Raw genomic sequence first — 24,646 nt, 5'->3', positions numbered from 1 at the left:
TGTCAGAAACAAAGGAGCGTATCAATAACATTAGTAAAAATTAAACATGCAGGTGCTTAAAATATATCAAAATGCAATTTAACCCACCTTTTTGTAACTCTTGATTTACTTATTGTTAAACAGTGCATTACAGATTGACCCAAAATAATAAAATGTCCTGGATTACTACAAAGGTACTTAAAAGTATTCAAAACTACTAGAAATCTTTACTCATCACCTAATGATAATTTGACTAAATGTTAAATTTTCAACAGGGCCTTAAAAGTCAGGGTGACAGGTAGGTATGTAAATGTGGGGAGAAGAGTGCAATTCTTTGCAGAGGTCTGCTTCTGTTTGAGTATATGTAATCTTAATCTCAACACCTTCTCAGTTGGAAATCTGGTTGTTCTGATGAGCACATTCTGATGAGCTTGACAATTCCTGAAGTTCTTGGATTCTTCAACAGTCAGAGTGCTTATAAGTCCTTGTCATCACCAATTCCATGTTCTACTACAGAAACTTAATACTAAAGAATTAGGGAAGCATTTGACCTTTGAATTTACAAGCTTTATTTACCTTTTTTATTGAAACATCTTAGTGAATTCAAAGTTCATCTACATTTCAATTTCTACTCTTCCGTTCCCCCTACCATACATTTTTTTAAGGAAAAACATATTTAAGGTACCTTTTAAGTACCATGATTTAATTATTCAGTTTTAAAAAATTATTCATTTAAACTTTAGCATATCATACATACCAGCTTACATGAAAATGTGTACACATGAATAAAAATAAATATATTATTTATTTAAAATTTACTTTATACTTGTTAAGTAAATTAGCAGTCTTGTAGCCAAAATGGCACTATAAGTCCCAGTGTTTTGGAAAGGCTTATGTAAAATGAAGTTTTTATTCATGCAGTGATATTTTAAAATGTTTTCTCTTCCAGTACTTTATTAGACCTCAAACCCATATTTGACGTAACAATAATAATCAGTTTGACTTAATAATGAGCTTCTTCATATGCTGTCCAAGTTACAAAATATGACAGGTTTTCATTTTAACAGAAGCGATGATGGTAAAAAAAAAATATACAACAAAAAATATGAGAATTGTGGCATTTATTCAACAAAAAACTGATTCCTCTTTCTAAATTTATAATAAGATTTTCCCTGAAATAATACAGTTTAATTTATTTTGCAATAAGTTGGTATTTATTCCCTGTCCTGAATAGTTTCCAAGTATACTCTTGATAATTTTAAAAATTATTTATTACTAATACAAATCCTAAGAGGTCTCCTTATAATTATGTAATACTATCTAAAATATGTATATTTCTGTTCTTTGTTCAATTTTGTAGTGGGACAAAGCCCTGTCAGTTGCACCTGGGGTCTCTGTGAAATACTGGAAAAAGTTAATGCAGAGGTAAAGCCAATAGTCCATTTCCAAAGTTATATATTTTGATAGAATATATAAGTATAGCAGAAGTTCTTATATCTATATCTTATATCTTATATCTATGTTATATTAAATAATAAGATGATTTTGTATCTGCAACCATAACAGATGAATTGGTTACGAAGTGTTTGGGTAGTCTGTTTATCCTGATTGTTTATGAATATAATAGGAGGAAGTTTCTCCTTATTTATGGAAAAAAAAACAAAGTACAGCAAATTGCCCAATGTACAATTGCCACAAGCTCCCTTATTATCTCACAATTCTTGAGGTCAAATATCTGATTGGTTTTTTGCCAGAGTTGCTTTAACACTGGAGGTTCTAAGTGAGATCTTCCAGTGGTTTCTACAATCTGCTAGCTAACAACATGCAACTGCTCTCACTGGCTTTAGCCCCTGTGTCTTGTTGACCGAATACATATTTTGCTTAAAAAAATGTATTCATACTAGAATTTAGCTTAACCTTATTATAGGGTATAATCCCCTATTAATTTAGTAAGGTACATAAGGAAAGATGGTATTTCATTATAAGATTGCATTCAAAGGTCCCACATGTTAGGAGTTATGTGTATCCTTTTCAGAGCACATTTATTATACTCAGAGTACAGTCTATCTAATCTGCCACTCAGCAACTGATTATTTTATACTTGGTACATGCTAAGCCCATAGCATGCTATTAGTTATCCTTCTTTTGTTATTATAAAGAGGAATGTGAGAGTATTTTTTCTTTTAAGACAGGTTTAGGAAAAACTCTATCGCTAATCATGCATGTAAGTTAAGATTAGTGAAGGCTGAGCATGAAAGCTAGAAGGATATGCACAATCTGTCGCGGGATGGTAGACTGCTGCCTAACATCCTATCTTCCAGAGAATGGAGAACTCTGAGCCTTCCAAGCTCCCAGAATACCATATCCTTTCTATATGAAGGATCACACTTAGGAATGATACCATTCCCCTGAATGCTTGATAAACTCACATTAGCAGTAACTTACTATATAAAACACTGCTTTGCCTCAATGTAAACTCATTCATTGATAATAGCAGATAAAACTAAACAGTATTTGGTCCTTCCTGCTTATCAATGTTGGGTTTGAATACAGCATTTTTAATGGTCGATCTTTATAAGATAAATGCTAACACCCTTCAAATGCATTATAAAAGAAGACAGCTAGCATAGACTTACATTTGTCCAATTACAAATCAACAGAAGATAAAGGAAGGCACTAGAAAATGTGTTGGAAGACTAGTTACTAGAGAAAAGGTAGTTGGGTGCAGAGTCTCAGGGGTCACTGCCTACTGGGAGGGGAAAGGAAGCAAGCCTTAACTGTTCTGGGCCTTTTCAACATTTAAGGTTGTTGTCTTCATCCTTAGACAGAAGACATTAAAGGATTTTAAACAGCGTAAAAAGTAACAAGAACAGCCAGGTGGCGGTGGCGCATGGCTGTAATCCCAGCACTCTGGGAGGCAGAGGCAGGTGGATTTCTGAGTTCGAGGCCAGCCTGGTCTACAGAGTGAGTTCCAGGACAGCCAGGGCTACACAGAGAAACCCTGTCTCAGGAAAAAAAAAAAGAAAAGAAAAAAAAAAAAGAAAGTAACAAGATCAAATTTCCTTATTGAAAATTCACATAAGGGCTGGTGAGATGGCTCAGTGGTTCAGTACACTGATTGTACTTCATAAGGTGCTGAGTTCAAATCCCAGCAACCATGTGGTGGCTTACAATTATCCGTAATGAGATCTGATGCCCCCTTCTGTTGTATCTAAAGACAGCTACAATGTTCTTACATATAATAATAAATAAATCTTTAGGCCAGTGCAAGCGGGAGCAACCAGAGTTTAATTCCCAGCAACCACATGATGGCTCAGAACCATGTATACACATATACATATATGAGACTCATATACATAAAATAAATACATCTTTTAAAAACAGATGAAGAATATGGCAGACTGAAGTAGGTCAGCAGCAGATAGGAGAGCAGCGGAGTGGCATCTGCTCCTTCTCCTCAGAACAAGTGGCAGCAGAGTGACATTGGAGCCTTACACAGCAATGAAGAAGACAGGCCAACAGCTCTGACCTACTTAAAATGAACTGGCGTTAGTAATAGATGCAAGGGATTGCTTAAATATTTCTTGAGATGTTAGGCTTGAATAAATGGACAGATGTTTTTGGCTATTGACTGAGATTTCAAAACAAATAAAAGTACCAACAAAAACGTAGGAGTATTTGAATTAAGTAACACAAAATATCATGAGCTTTCTTTGCTCTGCTTGAGCTGAATATTCCCTTGCTATTTTCATAGCAATATAAAATAGGTAATACTACTTCTTTAGCACGTACAAGAAATTTGGACCACACAAGGATATTATTTTTCTCAGTAAAAGTTGGGAAAAGTCAAAAGCTTTGGGCATTTAATAGATGAAGCAAGGTTAGAATAATTGAATAGAACAGGGGGAGAAATGAATAGGCAGATTGCAAAGCAGAAAATATTTCCAACTGTATTTATCTCCAAAGCCAATAAGCTGACTAGAGTGCACAGAGCCTGGGGCTGATCTCTAAAGCACTATAAACTGAACATGTTTGCAATCCCAGCAGTCTGGACATGGAACTAGAAGGAACATAAGTCCAGGATTATGCTCGGCTATATAGTGAGTCCAAGACTAGACTGGGTTACATATAAACTCTTCTCTAAATAGGTAGGTAAGTAAACTAAATAGGTGGGTAATAGATGCATAGATAGGTAGATAGATAGATAGATAGATAGATAGATAGATAGATAGATAGATGCATAGATCAATAGATAGATAGATAGATAGATAGACTGACTTAAAGTGTTTCAAAAGAAAATCAAGTATTTTATAGAGCCTTTATTTGCATTTTATATATGATCTACTTTTACAATATACTTGATCTTGATAAAACCTAAAAGTTTACACATATTTTCTTAAAATATCAGTTCAGTTGACAAACATTAAAACTAATATTTTAATTGAATTTGGTATAATAAAGGTTGTCTTCATTTCTTTAGGAGAGCTGACCAGTTAATTCAGGAAGATAAGGATGATGTCATTCCGTACTGCATAGCCACTGGTGATGTGAAAAAGCTCGTCAATTTTTTTGTGTCCAGGGGTCAGCTCAAAGAAGCACTGCTCATTGCACAGGTACAATCACCTAAGCATGCCGGGTAAATGCACTGGAGGGTGGTTATGAGGAACGGAGACAGTCATGCCGGTCAGTCTCATGGGATCACAGGTGGCTTCCTGTACTCAGCTCACTTTTCCTGGCTTCTAACTCCGTATCCCTAGTGTGTTCACATTGAATTTATTCTAGATTTTTTACTCAAACAAAGGTGTCTCAACTGACAGCCATCTCTGAGCTCTGAACCTCTCACTTAAAGTGTGAACCACTATTTCTTGTTACAGTCACTTGACAATTTATGTTAATACAGTGGAGTTAATGTCTCTTTATAAAAAAAAAAATTCTAAGGTTGTTTACAAGACATGCTATAAACTTCAAACGTGGTTTAGGTATAATTCGTTTAAAACAATAGCCTGGCATGGGCAGAGGGCTCTGGGGTCACTTCAGGGCCTGGGGAGGGGGTGGCGCTGAGCAGCCCACCTGTCTTCGCCCCAATAACCAAGCTGAAGAGAGTTTCCTCCTCTCAATTAACCGGAACTGGAAACAAAGCAGCGTGCTCACTTTTCGGAAAAGAGACTAAAAAAAAGAATGCCTTAACTATGTGAGACGGAAGAGTCAGACCGTACCCTGCCTGGCAAGGCGTGGCCTGGGACTGGCGTCTAGTACAGAGCCACCAGCACATTGTGCCTAGGCATTTTTATTTTAAAAAGGAGAATAAAGGAACATAAGTTTCACATTATTTTTTAATGTAGACAAAAGTTAGCAAGAGTGAGGCCTTCTGTGTCTTTTTGTTCCCTTAGCTTTCATTTCCATGTTTTGCAAGCAACAAATTTTTATATAAAAGTCTCATGTCTCTTCCTGTTTCTAGGGGGAAAAAAGCCTTGGCCCAGAAAGAGAGCTCAGTGTCTAAAAATGCTTTTTACACAAGCCCACAACCTGCAACTGACAATGCTCTGTGGTTGCTGTGGTCCATATCCAATCACTCTTACTTCAAGTAAGAGTGGAGGCTGAGACAAAATAATCAGCAAGAAGCCAGAGTACAGTACAGTGCAGTACAGTGCAGGGTTGGAAACTAGAGAGAGTTAGCATCAAATCAAGGTGGAAGCAAAGAACAGACACCTGCATCTACATGCCCATACACCCATACACACAGATTCACCACACACGCACATGAGCACACGGGTGGGTAGTATGTCATCTTTCAAAAATAACCTGATGTGGGGTATCAGTGTTAGCTAACGATTAATTAAATCTCCAATTGTATTCTAGGCTGCCTGTGAGGGAAATATACAAAACCTACAAGTTTCTACACCGCCGAAAGGCGCTTCAAATTCTGATGAAATCTACGAAGACTTTAATGAGTGAGTGATGTTTCACACCATTGTTTTATGGTTGTTTTCCCTTTAGAAGTATTGAAGGTGAGGTAATTCAGCTTTCTTTTCTGAAACTTGATGTCTAGTCTGAAATGCATTCACCGCCATCCTCTAGTTCCATGACAAAAATCCATCCCTGTGAACGAAAACTGTTGGGCAAGTAGAATGTGTCGGGCACAGCCTCCACACACTCATAGAGTTTCCAGGGGGAGAACAACAGGGAAACCTGACTGCTTTGAAAACAAATCAGATGTGTTGTGGAAGATAGTGAAGAGGGTGTGGCTTTGCTGTAAGAAGCAGAATACACACTGTCATAGACCTCTTGGTCCTGTTTTGCAAATGTCAGTGCTTAGAAGACCATTTATTATTTTTTAAAGAAGAAATCAAATACTTGTTTGCCAAAAGTTACAACTTGAAATGTAGACTTTCAACCTTTTCTGTAAATTTTTTTGCTTATCTGTCTTCCCTATAATTCTTCTATCGGTTCCTACTACTTTCTGGGACAGTATAATACCTATTTTTTTAGGCCATGTACCAAACAATTGTGAAATGTTAAACAAGTTCTTCCTTATGTGTCTCAGGCAGTGCTCTTTGGTTTTTTTTTTTTCTTCTAAACTTGGAATGTTAAATATGTGTGCATGCCACATTGTAGATATTAACTAAAATTTGAAAAAAAAAATGTCGTTTCAGCCTTGATTTTTGAAAAGCCAACCTATACCTCTTCCAAATTATCCAGACATAATAGACAACATGCCAAGGACCAGCCTCAGCTTAGAGAGCGGTTCTGAGGCAGGGGTGTCTAGGATCTGTGAAACTAAAGTCAAATAGTGGCTCCAAGCTGTTGTCCTATGTTCTGCTGGAGACAACCTTCCAGCTTGCTTTTTCTCTGTTGTGCTTCCTTTCTCTCTGATCTGCCTTCTCTCTGGAGATCTCCAGACAGATCTCTCTTTTTATTCTGCTCAAGACAGACAGCTTTCAAAGCAGCTCTCTCACTTGACATCCCCAACAATTCTCTGAATAGCTGATCAAAAGCCCAGCCCTTTATTTTACATATCAATCCAGTCATTTACTCCTGGCTTCCTTGGATTATCTTAAGAATCTGCATTCTGCTTTCCCAGCCTCCTTAATTCTTAGGAGACACCAAGCACACATTTTCCTTTAGCATTGCAAAAGAATTTAGAGATCTGCCTGCCACTGTCCAGCACAGACAATAAGATAGCTGGGAGGGACCCTATCCAGAAACTACCTGATCTACCACACCTGGGGCTAAATCAGCTCTGAAAGAAGCTGGCCTTGAACTCAGGAATCAGTCTGGCCTAGTAAGCACAAACAAAAAACAGTTGGTTGGGATCTCCTGGGATCTCCACTCCCTAAATATTTTCATCCCCTTCCTTACTATCTTTCTGACAAGTTGGCTCTTAGTGTAGTTGCCTCTGTTCCTGTAGATTCATGAAGGTGCTCATATAATGAATATCGCACCCATAATTTTTGGTTAATTGAGAAATTTAGAGTTCTAAAAACTCATGTTTTTAAGAGTTCGTTTCCACATTCTTAAGGGCTGTCCTGAAGGTCCCAGCATTTACTATTTTGCTAAGACATCAGCCACATACCCCCACCTCCTGGACTCATGCTGTCTCTGATTATCATGGAGTTATTAATGTTAACAGAGAAGGACATGCCTTGGAGAAATGTGAAAATATGTACATTATTATGTAAACAAGCCCTAGGCCTATGGCTCCTGGAGGCCCATGTCCACTGACCCTGTCCCAGAGGCAGGGACTACTACTTCATTCCATCCACATCAAGGCCATGCTGGTCCCAACAACAACACAAGCCTTTCTGTTGATACAGACAAGGACAGGGAAGAGCTTTATAGTATACTTTCTGAAAGACTGATCTACTGACTAAAACCTTTAATTGGGTTTTAATTTAAAACAAGGGTGTAAAATGAACTATTTGCTCTCTTTAAAATGGCATTAATTCACATTTATGATAGGATTAGTAAGTTAATATTCAATTCTCTTTTTTTTCCTTTCTAGACTCTTACACCAAGTCATACATGAGCTGGCCGAATGGTATTTCCAGGATGGCCGAGCAGTGCTGGCTGCGTGCTGCCATCTCGCTGTAGACGATATCGAGGTACAACACTTCAAAGTGATGCATATAGCTGCATAGACCTCAGATGAGTTGTGGTGTTTGATGGGGGAGAACAGACGGCATCTGGTGTTGCATGTCTCCAAGTCTCTTGGTGAATTATCACACACACATACTATGTGCTTTCATGTTTTATCTATTTTTAACCAGATAAATATTTGTAACAACATAGGCAATAATTTACTACTGTTGCATAACCTATAAGAAGATTTTAAGATTTCATGTTTTTCTATGATAGTGACTAAATGACATGCTTTGGATACTGGAGTATATGAGCAAAAGGATTTGGGAGTACAGCTCATTGACAAAACACTTGCTTAGCATGTATGAAGTCTTGGGTTCTATTAACTAGCATTATAGAAAATGAATTGTAAGATTTAATATTCTACGTTGAATAATCGGTTTTATGGCCCATAGTCAGTATCAATTTTTCCATCTGAAAATTGAAACTGTTTTTGCATAGGTTCTCTATTGTAGTATTGTATTCAATATATTTAAGAAAAATGAGTATCCAGGGTAACGTTAGTTTATCTGCTTATGAGCTTGGATGAGAATGAGCACCAAGCATCTGTGCAACTGAAGGAACTGTTTTCCTACGAACAAGCTTGCTATGGCTTACCTGATCCGCGGGAATGAACTAGAGCTGGCTGTCTCAGTGGGCACCATCCTCGGAGAACCTGCAGCCCCAGCAATGCATTATGCCCTGCAGTTACTGGCGAGAAAATGCATGATGATTCCAATGTGGTAAGAAACTTTTAATGGAAAGAGTAATTTCACAGTTGGGGCATGCATTTTAGAATATTATGAATTACTTTTGAAAAGATGTAAAGAATATAGCACGTATCATTATATCTCTCTATATCTATAATATTCATGTTATCTATCTATGTATATATATTTGAGATTTCATTATGAGAAAACTGTCGCAGGGTAGTGAAATCTATCCTGCCCCTTTCTAAGGTAGCCTGGTTGTAATTGTGTAATGCTTCAAGTGATAAAATATCACAAGACAATACATGGATATTTTTCAAAATTATTAGGACCAAATTCTCACGTAAATGTTTTTCACACCCCCTCCTATTATTGTCATATCTTTTGTCTTACTTCAAGGCCAAGAAACAAAATTCTCTTGTCTGAAATGTTAGAGAAGTCCCTTTTCAAACTCTGTACATTCAAGAGAAAGATCTTCCAAGGGCTTAAATGGAAATCTAAGCCTAACTTATTCTTACTCAGTTCTTCATCACCTCTTCACCTTTTCTTTTTAAGGTTTACTTATTGATTTTATGTATGGCATGAGTACATTGTGCTGTCTTCAGACACACCAGAAGAGGGCGTCAGATTCAGGTTCAGTTGGTGGTGACCCACCATGTAGTTGCTGGGAATTGAACTCAGGACCTCCAGAAGAGCAGCCAGTGCTCTTAACCACTGAGCCATCTCTCCAGCCCAAGGGCAGACAGCCTATGATTATGTAGGCACTTTTAGCTGTCACTCGGTAGCTACTTATTGACAAATGTTGACTACAGAGTGTTTTGTTTTGAAGTTAGAAAGATGGCCCAGCAGTTCTGAGTACTTGTTCCTCTTACAGAGGACAGGGGTTCAGTTGTCACCTCACATGTCAGGGAGCTTACAACTACCTCTAACTCCAGCTCCAATGCCCCCTTCTGGTGTGTGTGAGCACCTGTACATACATGGTGTACATACTCACATTTAAACACAAACCTTAGTGAGTTCCAGGTCAGCCAGGGCTACACAAGAAGCCCTGTCTCAAAAAACCAAAAATAAATAAATAAATAAACAAACAAACAAACAAACACAAACCTTCACATAAAATTGAAAACTAAATATGTCTTCAGAATTTTACTTATCTTTCTCGGAAATACACACATCCTGGGAAGTATCTAAACTTTTTAGTGAGGACCTTACCCTCTTCCTAGTCCACACTTGATGTTAACAAACGGAAGATGGAGCTCTGTCGGCCACCATAGCATGCAATGTAATGCAATGCAATGCTGCTGATAATGACGATGATGGCAATGGTGGTGGTGGTGATGTTTATGCTGCTGCTGATGGTGCTGACGATTTGGATGCAGCTACCAAGTTTGAACCTTTCCCTGAGTGCCGACCAATAGCTTAAATAGTTTACATGTCATGAACTACTGGGTCCTGTGAAGCAGACACTGCTTTGCCAGAGGACTCAGTGAATGGTGAACCAAAGCAGCAAGGTAGCTATAAAGTTTGTGCTCATAACTAGTAACATGTATCATTGAAAACATTCTATTCTTTTCCAGATCTTGGAATTTGATAGTAAACTATTATCATCATTATTCCAAGGTTACTCATGTCTTATAGTGATTTAGGAGCACTTTCCACTAACAAAATATAGTAGTATCCCGTGATAGACTCAGATGTTTCTAATATCAACTGTCCTCTAAGAGTTTCAAAGGACTCCCATCCTTGTCAAAAGCCTACAGTAGTCAACTGTGTAGTCTATTGTGGTTGTTCTCAGGCCAGGCAAAGAGTTAGAAATATAACCAAACCACTTCCTTACAAATGTGGCTGACTCCATGCTCATGGCTATCATCTAAGCTGAATGATATATATATATATATATATATATATATATATATATATATATATATATATATATATACACACATATGTGTATGTATTTATGTATATACATACATATATGTGCATATATGTGTATGTATATATATGTATATATGTAATCTTATATGACTGAGAAGGTTGTAGTCATGAATTTAGAATTATAGATGTATATATGTAACAAGAAACAAAAAGAGGGCATGAGTTTACGAGGGAAGGGATACATGGGAGGATTGTATTGAGGAAATGGCAGAAATAATGCAATGCTAATTTCAAAAAGTAAAAACTACTTTATATATTTGAAAAAAGAAAAAAGTAAAGACAAAACGGTTGCTAATTGCTAATCATTATTGTTTTATCCATGTATTTAAATTATTTCAATCAGCTGATATCTGCCATCCTTTCTTCTAACAAAATCACACTTCCCTCACCTGGCGACTCCTCCAGGTGTACTTCCTCTGCAAATGCTGGAAAATGTTCTGCTAAGTATGATATTTTTCAGAAAAAAAATCATATATAGCTATTGGAATCCTATCAATTAAAAATTAATAATAATTTAGTTTAAGGAAGCTAGTCATCATTTCATAAATGAAAACAGTTAAACGATTTGTGCATTTCACATTTATGATGTGGTTTTGTTTGCTTCCTGGTATTTATGATGTTTGTCTGATATTCACATTCAATGTCTTCTCTCCAGCTTCCCATCCGTCGTATACAGGTACGGGTACTGGCTAGTTTTGTTCTTATTAATATGTTACTGTAAAACTTCACGTAATTTAAACTATTTAAGACCACCCCCACACTATTTGGTTTTGCAATATTCCAATTTGTACATACAAGTTATATAATTTGTAAAAATAAGCATAAAACAATAAAAGTAGTTTTTATAGCTTAACTATGTGGTTTTATACTTAAAAGTTGTACAGAAAAAAGTTGTACTAACTATGGCTTTATACAATGCTAAAAGTTAACTAACTCTGCTAAGCAAACTAAACCACATTATAATAATGAAATTTAAGTTTAAATTATTTAGGTGGCTATGTTGTGTTATTGAGTGCAGAATAATGTACTCAATTTTAAAGAAACAAGTAAACAATGAATATAATCAGCAACCCATAATTTTCTTTCTATATCAGGATGTAGTTTGTGGGGAAAAGTCAGGTTTTATTGCAGTTGTTGGAAGTTTTAATATGGTTTTAGTATGGTTGTTTTCAAAAACTAAAATCAGAATGCAATTCTGAATCTTCATGGACATTAATTTAAAAAATATTATTAGGAGTGGGACTATGACTCAGCATATAAAAATACTAGTATAAATTAATGACCTGATTTGCAATTCCATGATAGCAAGACTATGCATGCACACACACACATATATACACACATATATACACACATACACATGCAAACACACCCACATACACACACACATACACACATACATACACAAACATACACACATGTACACACATACATACACACATATACACACACATACACATATATACATACACACATGTACATACATACATACATACACAAACATACACACATACACACGTGTATACACACAAATATATAAAATAATTAAAATATACTACTAAATTTAGTTATTAGAAAACACATTAATTCATACCTCTTAAGAAGAGGTATAAACTACTTTAACTTGGAGTTTTTAAAACTTACTTGATTAATGGTAATAATAATATAGGGAATTGAAGATGATATGATGATATTTTACTGGATTATTGATTGGCTAGGGAGACACAAAAGAAAAATTACTGTAGTTGAAATATTTTATATAAAATTTTGTAAAACACTTCTAAAACTATTTTTAATTCTAAAAACTTGATTATAAGCCTAACTTAAATTGCTACTGTCTTCTGGGGAGTGGAGGCAGTTGGCATGTGTCTTTACTAAAAGTTTGGATTTGACAGCAATGGTTGCAAATGATCTCTATATCTATTCTGTATTCTTTATCATTTTGAAAGCATGTCTTACATTTCAAAAATTCATTGATCATATCAATGATTGATCACTACTGTATAAAGCTAATTTATGAGGCCTTGGTTAACAGTGTTATATAGTATCCTTTAATATATTGTCTGTTTTAAAGACACACACACACACAAAATATACATATATAATCTTGAGCCACTTGAAATTGAGTGTTTTCTGAGTTAGAACACATGAGACAAAGTAATCGCCTACTGCTTTGAGAAAAGCTTCTCATATCTTTTTACACAGTGTTATTAAGTCTGTGTCATTTTATTCTTGTAAGCCATTTATTACACCAGTTCCGATCTTTTAAAATATTCAAAAACTATTTCTTTCTTCAATTTCTTCCTAAACCTTAAAGGAAAACCAAGCAGAACAACTGTAGTCCAAAGAGTTGATGTGGCTAAGTATTTTGCTGCTGTCAGTGTGTAGTCTCACAGAACGCCCTTGTGTTGAGAAGAATGACAAAGAGGCGAAACCTGTTAGCCTTTCACTTTACCTCAGGATTTTCTCCAAAAGCTGATCTGCGATCTGCAAGTGCTTTGTCTGGTAGAAGATTCTTCTCTAATGATAACATTGAGTGCTGTAGTTTAGGAATTGAAGTTACACAGATTTGGCATTTTGAAAACTTTTGTGCTTTCTGCAACCCATACTTGAAATGGTGTGACATAAATAACTAAATAAGCATTGTAATGGAGGAGCCTGGGTGGTAGACTGTGTCTTCTTTATTTTTGTTTGTTTGTTTGTTTGTTTTTTTGTTTTTTTGGGGTTTTTTTTGTTTTTGTTTTTAACACTTGTGGATCTATTTTTGGATCATTTACTCAATGGAGTTTTCCCCTTTGTTATACAAACAGGAACTTGGCAGCTGATCTTCTCCTAATGACTCCTGATAGCGAAGCACATTTAGTAAAACTCTGTGCCTTCTACCCCGGGTGTGTGGAAGAAATAAATGACCTTCACAAGAAGGTAGGTGATGATATATTAATGAGTTTAGCCTGGAATGAAATGCTATGGTTTTAGTAATTTTTGGTTTATTTAAATAGAAACTCATGCCCAAAATTAAATAATGGCCTTCTGGGGGTTCCTGTTATTTCAACAAAAGTGATAACCAAAAGAAAGAAATGTTTATTGACTTCTAGATCCAAGCTCAAATTTTACCAAGAAAGGAAGGAAACACACAGAAGTAAAAAAAAAAATCTACACAAATTAAAGGTGGAATAAAAATTTCATCTCCAAAGTGTCTAATCAACCATAGTCCTTTATACGGTTCTACTTTGTGTCTGAGGTTTGTGTATGAGTTACAACTGTATATTAACTGCTTTATTTGTGTGTTTGTGAGTGTGGGCACTCACATCTGTACACACATGCACTCACATGCACACAGGAGGTCACAGGCCATTATCTGAAGCTTTCCTATATTGCTCCCACCTTTGGTTTTAAGATAGTCATTCAAGGGATGTAGATCTCACTGACTGTCTAAGCTGGCTGACCACCGAGTTCCAGGAATCTTCCTATATCCAGCTCTGCTGTGCTGGGCTTGCATGCACGTCCTGGAGACCCAAACTCAGGACCTCATGACCACAAGGCATGTGCTTTATTCACTGAGATATTAATAACTTTAAAAAAAAGATATCAATGAATTTCACGTGCATTATTTAAATGTAATTAAATTATATAATTTAAAATATATAGGTTCAAAGACTTCAGGAATCTTTACCAATATAAATAGAATCTAAATGTTTAACAGAAGATTACTGCTACACAAATTAAGGATATTTCTTCTTAAAAAAAATCATGAAACTATTTTTAATGTGAGTAGATGTCTATAATGCATACATAAGTTTTCATTTTGAAAATAGTATACACATTGTTATAACACATATAAGAATATATTATAGTTATTTTTATTTTATTTTATTTTGTTTGTTTGTTTGTTTGTAACAAGGTCTCACTATGTACCTCTGGCTGTCTTTGAAACTCGCTATGCAGACAAGTTTGGCCTTAAACTCACAGAGATCCATCTTCCTCTGCCTCTGCCTCTACATCTTTATGCTGGGACTAAAAACATATGACTATACCCAGCCAAAAGTACTACATATCTTTTAAGAAAAAGAAAAATAGAAGAATCATATTTCCTTATTGTTAACTTTCAAAATAACAAAATGTTGTTTCATTTTTTTTAAAAAAATTGAAGATTTTTTCCCAGTTGTTAAGAAACACTCATCATTTAGCATGTACGTACTATTATGCTAAACTAGATATGCCAAAAGTGTGAATAAATGGGTCAGTATATGCTATTGACTGGCTTTGGCATCCATGTGGTGGTGAACGGAGACAAGCAGCCGTTGGGGGTCATTGCTTAGAGCTGCTGACCAGGGTGGATCCAGATACCAACAAGGGCTGTTGCCAAAGGCAGCTAGAAATTAGAGAAGTTATCGGCAGACTTTTTTCTGAGGGAACAAAGCTTAATTTACTGGGGTGGGCACTCTCCCGTGGCCATTAGAAAAATTATGAACTCTTTCAATGCCTTGGGGCTGACGAGAAAGAGAAGGAAAGAGAAAGTTTAGAGTACACACACACACACACACACACACACTGAATGGAAGAAACAAGAGGCAGAGTCCAATAACTTCATACACACAAATCTACATGCATGCATACACGCATAAACACATACATACATGCATACAGTCATATAGACAGACATACACATATTTGTACATAGAATGGATAGAACAAAATTCCAGCAAGCAGGCTCCATGTATTCCACACATACACACACATATATACACACAACTGGTGGATGGAAGGAACAGGTCTTCAACCCCATAGACTTTGCACATACACACAGAGTTGATGAATGAGAGAAACAATGTTCCAGCCACACCACATTTCTTTCTTTCTTCCATCGTTTATATATCCCAGCAAAATCTTTCAAGCAATGTATGATTAGAATGTAATTACATTTAAATTTTCTTCTAGTGAATGATTATGAAAAAAAAGTCTGTTTTCCAATACCTTTATAAGAAATAACGTTAGGTAGTACAGATAAAGAAAACAAATTATTCTAAAAACCTCACATACATCCATGACTAAGCAACTTGTCACAGATTAAGAAAGGAGAAGCAAGCAAGGTAGTTTTCTCAGCCACTTTCTCTTACTGACCGGTGGCAATTTGCGTTTAGAAAGAAGTAATTATTTTACTATTTATCTTTAAAGGTAATAGTAAGAATCTTAAAAGAATCACAAATCTAAACTTTTATATAAAAATCAGTCAAGTGTTTATATACTCATCAGCAGTTCTTAAAAAAAATCATATCAAGAAGCTGAGGACAAAAATGGGCATAAGAAATCCATTACCATCAGTCTAGCCTCAGTGAGGCACGTTAGCTAGTGCTGCTATTTTTCTTGTTCCTTGACTATAAAAGGTTCCTCGATTAGCTAGTAAGAGTGTGCCTTTCTCAACTTCATACTGTTCCCTAAGATTTTCTACATCAGAGCCAGTTGTAAAAACATTCTAACCTAGCTTCACTAACAATACTATTTTTCTAAATGTTTTCTTAGGGTGTTGGTTAGTGCTGACAATCTACATCTCTAAGTTCTTCTCTAGGGTGGTGATAGATCACTAATCTGCTCCAGCAGCAAGGCCTCAAAGAGATCAAGCGTTAGTACTGTGGGTGCCAGACATACTGCCCAGGGAGGGCCTGGAAGTCCCTTAGAGTTTTCATATAACTCTTAGATTAAGAGGGATGTGAGGGCAGCAAGTAGAGCAGACCTCCATGACAGCAGGAAGTCCCCAGGACACATGGTCCTTGGGGCCATGTCACACAAGCCATGTGGCTGTGGTAACCTGGGGGCTGCATCCCATGATTTCTAAAGACGTTTGTCCTTCCTCCTGCGTGGCCCTCAGCAAGTATAGCTGTGTGATGGCGTAAATTGTATTTGTTATTGCAGAAATATTTAGGAAAGATTAATATTCAGTTCTAACAGTAATCTGTGACATTACCGGAAATATCAACTGTTCCTTATACATTTTCTATTATCTGAATTCCTGTCTAAAATTTCCTATGGGCACCATAGCAATGGATCAGGGGGTAAGAGTGCCTATCCTCATTTCTCATTATGTGAATTCAATCCTTATTGATTGATTCCTCCTGTATGGAGGAAAGAGTAAAAATGTTACATTCAAGTTGCCCTCTGACCTCACATGTATGCTATGCCTCATAAAGTACACATACAAAACAAATACATTAAAATATAATAAAAATCTAAAGAAAAGCAAAATGTTTGAAATAAAAATAAATAAAAGTTATCTGTGTTTTATTTTTGTAAGTACCAGTAGAAACACTTAAAAATGCATGCGGAAAGAGGCAATAGGACTTTTGGTTCTACCTGTCTTGATATGCATTGCATAGTGTTTAAATATGTGTTAACAGTCTCAGAGGCAGGAAGCTCTGGTGTTATCAATCATGCAGGAATAGTGAGGATAAATGACCCACCTAAGTTTATACATCCTGGCTCATTTAAATCAACAAAACAAAATCATGTATTTACAGGTCACAGTGTAACATTTTTATATACACATGCATTAATTCAAATCAGAGGAAATTCCACAACGACCACCTCAAATGTTTATTGATTTTGAGTTAAAATCACATAAAAATCCTTTCTTTAAGGTGTTTTGAAAGATACACTGTTATTAACTGCAATCATCTTGCTATGCAGCAGAACAAAACTTACTTTCTCCTCCTCTTACTCTAACTTTGAGCTGTAGAGAGCAGGTTCATCCTCTCTCTGTCTCGTAGAAATAATGGGGCCATGAACCATGCAGCCAATATTCATTATACATTCTAAAAGATATGATTAGAATATTTGATAGGAATTTATTAGTTCTTCTTTAAAATCCAGTAATTGTGAAGTTGTTAACAACTCTGAAAACTTTCTAAGGTTTTCATAAATACCAAAGTCAAAGCACAAACAAACACAGTATTAACCTATTTGAGAAATTCCATGATAGGACAGGAAATAATCTTGCGATTCTTAGGAAAGCTTTTCAGAGGGAGAGACCTAAACTAATCAGTCTATTTAATTTTTAAACAATAAGAAATGTGGAACTATTTAATAACTATATTAATAAATACATTTTAAAGCATTAATCCATTATGTTGCTTAGGAGTACTAGCTTCAATATTCTTAAACTTTATTTACAATATTATCACATCCTTTGCCCAATCTTGCCCCTACTATAATATCTCCTTTCTAAATTCACAGCTTTCTGTTCTTTAACCATTATTAGTCCATATATATATAGAGGAATAAACATATAAACACCACCTACATAGTCTGTTCAGTATTGCCTATATGTGGATACATTTCTAGGGTAGTCAGTATTGACTATCCAGTCTGTGTCTCATCACTGGAGAAGACTGAGTCTTCTCATCCTAGCAGCTATTAATTGCTTGTACCTCTTTATCCAGGGATAGGGCCTGTATGATTTTCCCCATCTACACTGAACTGCCAACTGTCATTGGAATTGTTCAGCTCTCATTTAGGTAGCAATATTGTTGAAATTTTATGGCTGCCAGGAAGTCTTCCCACTGCCATTTGCACCAGAGAGCCAGGAAACTCCACACCCTTCTATGCGCAGCCCGCCAGGAGTGAGTGATCTCCCAGCAACACTTCCCCTTCTGAGCTCAGAGGTGAGATCTCCACCTTCTCTCTGGAGGGGAAGAACCAAGAGCACACAGGGCCTAAGATCAGTGGAGCAGCTGTGACAGAAGTCTTCCCACCACCATTTGTACCTGGGAGCCAGGAAATTCCACAGACTTCTGTGCATAGCCTGTCAGGGGAGAGAGAGATCTCCCAGCAGTGCTTTCACTTTTGAGCTCAGAGGAGTAAGGACACAGGCTTACAGGCCCACGGGAGGAACAAACTCCAGTCAGAGGCAACAATACCAACTAGCACCAGAGATAACCAGATGGCAAAAGGCAAGCACAAGAACCCTACCAACAGAAACCAAGGCCACATGGCAACATCAGAACCCAGTTCTCCCACCACAGCAAGTCCCAGGTACCCCCAACACACCGAAAAAGCAAGAGTTGGATTTAAAATCACATCTCATGATGCTGATAGAGGGCATCAAGAAGGTCTTAAATAATTCCCTTAAAGAAATACAGGAGAAAATCGATCAACAGGTAAAAGTCCTTAAAGAGGAAACACAAAAATCCCTTAAAGAAATACAGGAGAACATGGATCAACAGGCAGAAGCCCTTAAAGAAGAAACACAAAAATCCTTTAAAGAATTACAGGAAAACACAAACAATCAAGTGAAGGAACTGAACAAAACCATCCAGGATCTAAAAGTGGAAGTAGAAACAATAAAGAAACCACAAAGTGAGACATCTCTGGAGATAGAAAACCTTGGAAGGAATTCAGGAATCATAGATGCAAGCATCAACAACAGAATACAAGAGATAGAAGAAAGAACCTCAGGTGCTCAAGATACCATAGAAAACATTGTCTCAACAGTCAAAGAAAATGTAAAATGCATAAAACTGGTAACCCAAAACATCCAGGAACTCCAGGACACAATGAGAAGACCAAACCTAAGGATTATAGGTATAAACAAGAGCGAGGATTTACATCTTAAAGGCCCAGTAATTATCTTCAACAAAATTGTAGAAGAAAACTTCCCCAACCTAGAGAAAGAGATGCCCATGAACATACAAGAAGCCTTCAGAACTCCAAACAGACTGGACCAGAACAGAAAATCCTCCCAGCACATAATAATCAAAACACCAAATTCACTAAACAAAGAAAGAATATTAAAAGCAGCAAGGAAAAACAGACAAGTAACTTATAAAGGCAGACCTATCAGAATCACACCAGACTTCTTGCCAGAGACGATAGTGAAAGCTAGAAGATCCTGGGCAGACCTCATACAGACGCTAAGAGAACACAAATGCCAGCCCAGGCTACTATACCCAGCAATTTTATCAGAAATATTTTCCAAGTAAATCTTCAATTCTATCATAAAATGTTTCTATCCCATATTTCAATTAATTTAACCATGTTTTACATGTTTAAAGAGTACCATTTACTCTTTAATTTTCCATGAAAATTGTCAATTTTAATGTGTCTTTCTGAAATATTTTCCATGTAAATATTTAATTTTATCATAAAGTGTTTTTACTTCCCTTTTCAATAAATAAAAAAAAGAAAAAATAAGAGATTTTATGGGTGCCACTTTCATTTTTTAATCTTTAATAATCACATATATTTTATATACATTTTAAGTTATATACGTGGTAATTCATTCAACCTATATAATGGAAAGAAAGCATCTTCACTAAGAGGACATAATTTCCACTTCCACAGAAAGGTCTATTTTTCACATTAATGAGCATTGTTTTTCATTTTGTAATAATGAAATTTTGGAGACCTGGACGGACTTTCCACACTGTGCATTTTAAACTGTCAAACTTTAGAACCTACATAGGTTTAGTCTTTTTGGAGTAGGGTCCTTTTGCCTCAAAGGATAATTTCAATTGTAAAGAAGAAAATGTGGGATGATACAGTTTTAATACACTGTTGACAATGTCTGTATTATATATTTACTCTAGAACAGCTGACTTCATTGTGGGCTTGTTTTGTTTTATTTTGGCTTTTGCTGAGCTGCATTAGTGAGTACTGATCACAGCATTATTATCAGAAAACTTAAGTTCTACATATTTATTAAGTATTTTTGTGGTGAAAATCAACTAATTTATTAGCTAATAACCTCACCTTCATTATTTGATTTTACATTATTTCCATAAAGAATTTCATTTATAAAGAATTTTGTTTATATATATATTTGGGGCAACTTTAATAAGCGAAACAGACAGAAAATGTAGCAATAATTGGCATTTATACTATGGACTTGATCCATGTGAATCTTAGTAACATTGTCTTTCAACAAATTATTTCTTAGTGCAGTCTACCCCCAGCAGAAGAATGCATTCAGTTGGCTGAAACAGCCCGGGCAGATGGCAATGTATTTGAAACCATAAAGTATTATTTACTAAGTCAGGAACCCGAAAAGGCTCTTCCTATTGGTATTGACTTTGTAAAAGGTAAGTTTCTAGTTGGTAGTTTGGATTTGAGATCTATGTGTTCATTTGGTATTTTCATTCATCTTGTTAATCTGCTTGAAGATCAAACACAAGTCATTCCAAATTTCACAGAAAGATTTCTGATGTGGAATATGCTCTGTCTCCTGATTTTATGTTATGGGAAGACCTAGAGACAGTGAATGGACCAATAGATTGTCATACAAAATACAGAATTATGACTAACTGATGAAAAGTTGATTAAATGATTTTTAAAAATTGGATGATCAAAACCTGCCACTGTAATTTAAAATACATTTCATTTTGTTTTATTTTGCCAGGATGTATCAGTAACTCGAACTGGACTCTAGATACTGTTTATCCTGTGCTTGACCTAATGAGTTACATGCCTACTGAGAAATTACTCTCACATACGTGCACTGAGTAAGTACTTTTTTTCTTCAAGACATGAAAATATTCAGTATAATATTTCAAATGGCAGTATTAGCTTTGTTGTTCAAATCAAGAGATAGGTAGCTGTACTTATAAACAAATTGTACTTTCCATTGTTGCTTTTGTTGCGACAATGTTCATGAGAGGATAATAAAGTGAACTTGAAATGAACAGTAACTATTAACAATAGCTAGCATGCGTTTGTTTATGTGGGTGCACATGTCTGTAGTTTCGCTGAAACACACCTGTTGCAAGAAGGCTGAGTTCAAAACATTTAGATTATAGGCATGGAGTCCATAAGAAACTAAGAACCATATTTATTCAATATATATTGTAAATGAAAACCATACTAAGCCTAAATGAGAAAGATTTGCAGGTGCTAGAAAACAGAAAATGACACCATCCTTAAACTCAAGAACCATTAGGATTTTTTTTTTTAATACAACTAAAGTCTTCAGAGAGTTGAGGCTAATTTGTAAGAGAGATTTTCAGTGAAATGGCCTGGAAAACTGCCAAGTTCACCCTGCAGGAAACAAAACTGGGTCCTTTCCTAGAGTTGACATAATGTGTCATAAGTTCCTAAATCTGATAAAAGCAATTACTTAGAAATAAATGACAAGAAGAGAAAGCCAGGGGTGGCCTCAGGGTGCAAATTAACTATGAACAGTAGGGTGAGGGCTCAGGCTCAGGGTCGAGTATTAAAACACAAAAGAATTAGATATGTATAAGCGGACAAGAACTAAATGCTATTTAAAGACAGTTGTTTTAAATGGTAATTTATGTTATATGATTAATTTTAGAATAAGAATTATGAATTAATTTTTATCTAATACACAAATCATTTCCTCTAATTTTGTAAACCATTCGAAATGTACTTTGTAAGTATCATCTGTAAGAATATAAATAGGCATGTTTGAATTATGTAAGAGAATAACGTCCTGTGCTTCAAACTCTAAAGTTTAAAAATAAATATATTCTTTTTTCAGGGCTCGAAATGAATTACTTATATTGTGTGGTTACATTGGTGCCTTACTGGCTATCAGAAGACAGTATCGAAGTATTGTTCCAGCGCTTTATGAGTACACGAGGTAAAAATAAAAAGACTTTACTGAGAAATTCCTTTTACTAAGATAATCTCTAAGAGGATCACAGGCACTAAATGTATTGTTCTGTGAGTTCACTTGCTCACTCTACATGAGCTCTCCAGGAAAGCAGGTATATGGCTTGTGAATGCATTAGTCTACGAATGATAGAGCTGCTAACAGAAAGCGAAATACGTAGGATATGTTGATGTTTGCCTATTAGGACACATCAGAGAGGCATCCCAGAACTCATAAAGTGGTCCAGCAATTTCACCAAAGACCTGGATTTCCCCCCCCCCTCTTTTTTCTCTTTTTTACTTTGGAACTCTTACTTCCTTCCTTCTGTATGAATTTCCCATGGTTACAAGATAGATGCTAACCCTCTGCATAGCATGTCTGCCGTCTAGGGAGGGCACAAAAGGGTAGGAAAGGGGGATCTTAAAGGTCTTCACTCCACACATTCTCATCGTGTTCTGAAAAGTCTCCCATCTGCTTTCATGCCTACCCTTCCCTTGCAACATTGCATAACACCCCTGTTAAAATACAGGAAGCCATAAAGATTAGTTCTCAATCTCTGTGGTAGAAATATTCAAGTGAAAGTCATTGATAAGTAGTAAAGAAGCTAGTATTTTATAGTCATGACAAATCGTGTTTTATATAATCTGTTAACTAAACATCTACATTCTCTAACAGCTTGCTAAACGTAACTCATTATCCATTATCCTTAAAACTTACTTCATTAAAAAACAAGACCCAAAGCAGATTCAACAGATCTTCACTTCTAACCCATCTCTCTGCTTAACAAGAGAGATTAACACATCATTGCATGAGTATGATTTAGTGAATAAACAAATTCACAAAGTATTTCCTGAAAATTAATTTATAAGCCCATTAACTCGCTAAATGGTAGTGTGTACAACCCTTTGATTCTTGACGCTTATTCTCTAGGGAAGACCATTTTTTCTGAGTACCAGTTACAGAAGCTAGGAGACTCTGAGAGGGATGGAAAGCTTTCTTATTTCTAACTCACGGGTAAAGAAGTCGCTGATGCCACATAGTACAGCCTAAGCAGCATTATCACCAGATGTTCAAGGAAGTTTGTTTCGGTACAGACAACAGACCGAACTTCAAAGCCTACTTTCAACCTGAAAATACAGGAACAGCAAGCTGTATCACAGCCATTAAAGTAATGTCGAATCTGTCCAGTTTGTGTGACTTCACTGATGACAGATGAGAGAAAACTGCTCTCTTAAATTAGTATTAATAAGCTGGGTGGTGGTGGCACATACCTTTGATTGCAGTACGTCAGAGGCAGGAGCAGGTGGATCTCTGAGTTCCAGATAGGACTGGTCATAGAGTGAGTTTGAGGACATCCAAGGCTACAGAGAGAAACCCAATCTCAATAAGCAGAAATGTTAGCATTAATAATAAGTAGCTAAAAGACTGGAGTGGCAGCTCATGTGTGCAATCTCAGCATGGGATGCTGAGGTAAAGGGATTCTCGCTGGTTCAAGGCCAGCGCGGACTACATGGAGAATTCCACATCAGCTCACATTCAAATTGAGACAACCTCAGAACTGGGAAGCAAAAAAGGCATACAAAGAATAAAAAAACAAAAGTTACTGTGTATGAGGCAGAGGAAAGTTCACAGACTATGTCTGCATTAAGAAGAACTCGGTAAATAAGAAGGAGAACTTTAAAAGGTCTCAGTGTTTACGGGATTCCCTTTACTTACCTTACTCTATGTACATTGGAGTTTTGCCTGCATGTATGTCTATATGAGAGTGTCAGAACTCAGAGCTGCAGACGATTGTGAGCTGCCAAGTGGGCGCTGGGATATGAACCTGGGTCCTTTGGAAGAGCAGTCAGTGCCCTCTAGGGCGGAGCCATCTCTCCAGCCCTAGAGGCTTTCTTTGTAATAATGACTCCCTGTTATGTCCTACAGCTTATTTTCATTTTCGTAATGTAATAACTGTCCAACTCCCCATTGCTGTGTTCTATTTAACTGATACTTCCTCTCACCCCTTATCTCCTGTCCTCTGGCCTCATTTCTTATCTTCCCTCTTCCCTCTGTGTTCTAGTAATTTTTTCCCTACAGAAGGCTCATTTGTAAATTGTGTGTGCTGGTGAGCATGAACCAGGTCACTGGCACAGGAAACTCTCTTCCGAGCTTTGCCTGTCATCCTTTTGGAGATATCTCATTTTCATGTTCAGATACAATTTAATCTCAAAGCCCCTTATGTGTGAGTCTAGTCTAGCAACCTGCACCATGCTCCAGCCTTAAATTCAGTGTTCTCAGATTAAAACGAGCCTCTCAGATC

The 24,646-nt window shown here is 36.3% G+C and overlaps 1 protein-coding gene and 1 long non-coding RNA gene across 10 annotated transcripts in view; one reads left to right on the top strand and one right to left on the bottom strand.

Moving 5' to 3' along the window:
* Wdr17 (WD repeat domain 17) overlaps positions 1-24,646 on the top strand; it is a 78,730-nt gene that overhangs the window by 44,366 nt on the left and 9,718 nt on the right. For 3 of the 9 annotated variants that reach the window (XM_052162220.1, XM_052162225.1, XM_052162226.1), the window contains 9 exons: positions 1,340-1,404; positions 4,460-4,592; positions 5,839-5,930; positions 7,982-8,081; positions 8,701-8,840; positions 13,556-13,667; positions 20,674-20,815; positions 21,133-21,235; positions 22,231-22,332. In XM_052162220.1, coding sequence (XP_052018180.1) covers positions 1,340-1,404; positions 4,460-4,592; positions 5,839-5,930; positions 7,982-8,081; positions 8,701-8,840; positions 13,556-13,667; positions 20,674-20,815; positions 21,133-21,235; positions 22,231-22,332 — 989 coding nt within the window. Of the gene's footprint in view, positions 1-1,339; positions 1,405-4,459; positions 4,593-5,838; positions 5,931-7,981; positions 8,082-8,700; positions 8,841-11,400; positions 11,422-13,531; positions 13,668-20,673; positions 20,816-21,132; positions 21,236-22,230; positions 22,333-24,646 lie in introns of all 9 variants that reach the window. The other 6 variants (XM_052162219.1, XM_052162224.1, XM_052162227.1 and 3 more) reach the window with 3 other exon arrangements.
* On the bottom strand, positions 8,722-23,676 carry LOC127668577 (uncharacterized). The gene is made up of 3 exons (XR_007974118.1): positions 23,616-23,676; positions 23,357-23,471; positions 8,722-8,808 (listed from the first exon to the last, which is right to left on the bottom strand). It is a non-coding gene; the product is annotated as an uncharacterized LOC127668577 (long non-coding RNA).

Source organism: Apodemus sylvaticus, chromosome 18 (genome assembly GCF_947179515.1).
Source record: "Apodemus sylvaticus chromosome 18, mApoSyl1.1, whole genome shotgun sequence".
NCBI classification, from domain to species: domain Eukaryota; kingdom Metazoa; phylum Chordata; class Mammalia; order Rodentia; family Muridae; genus Apodemus; species Apodemus sylvaticus.
Note: the sequence above shows the minus strand (reverse complement) of the source record. Positions and strands in the feature narration are given on the sequence as shown.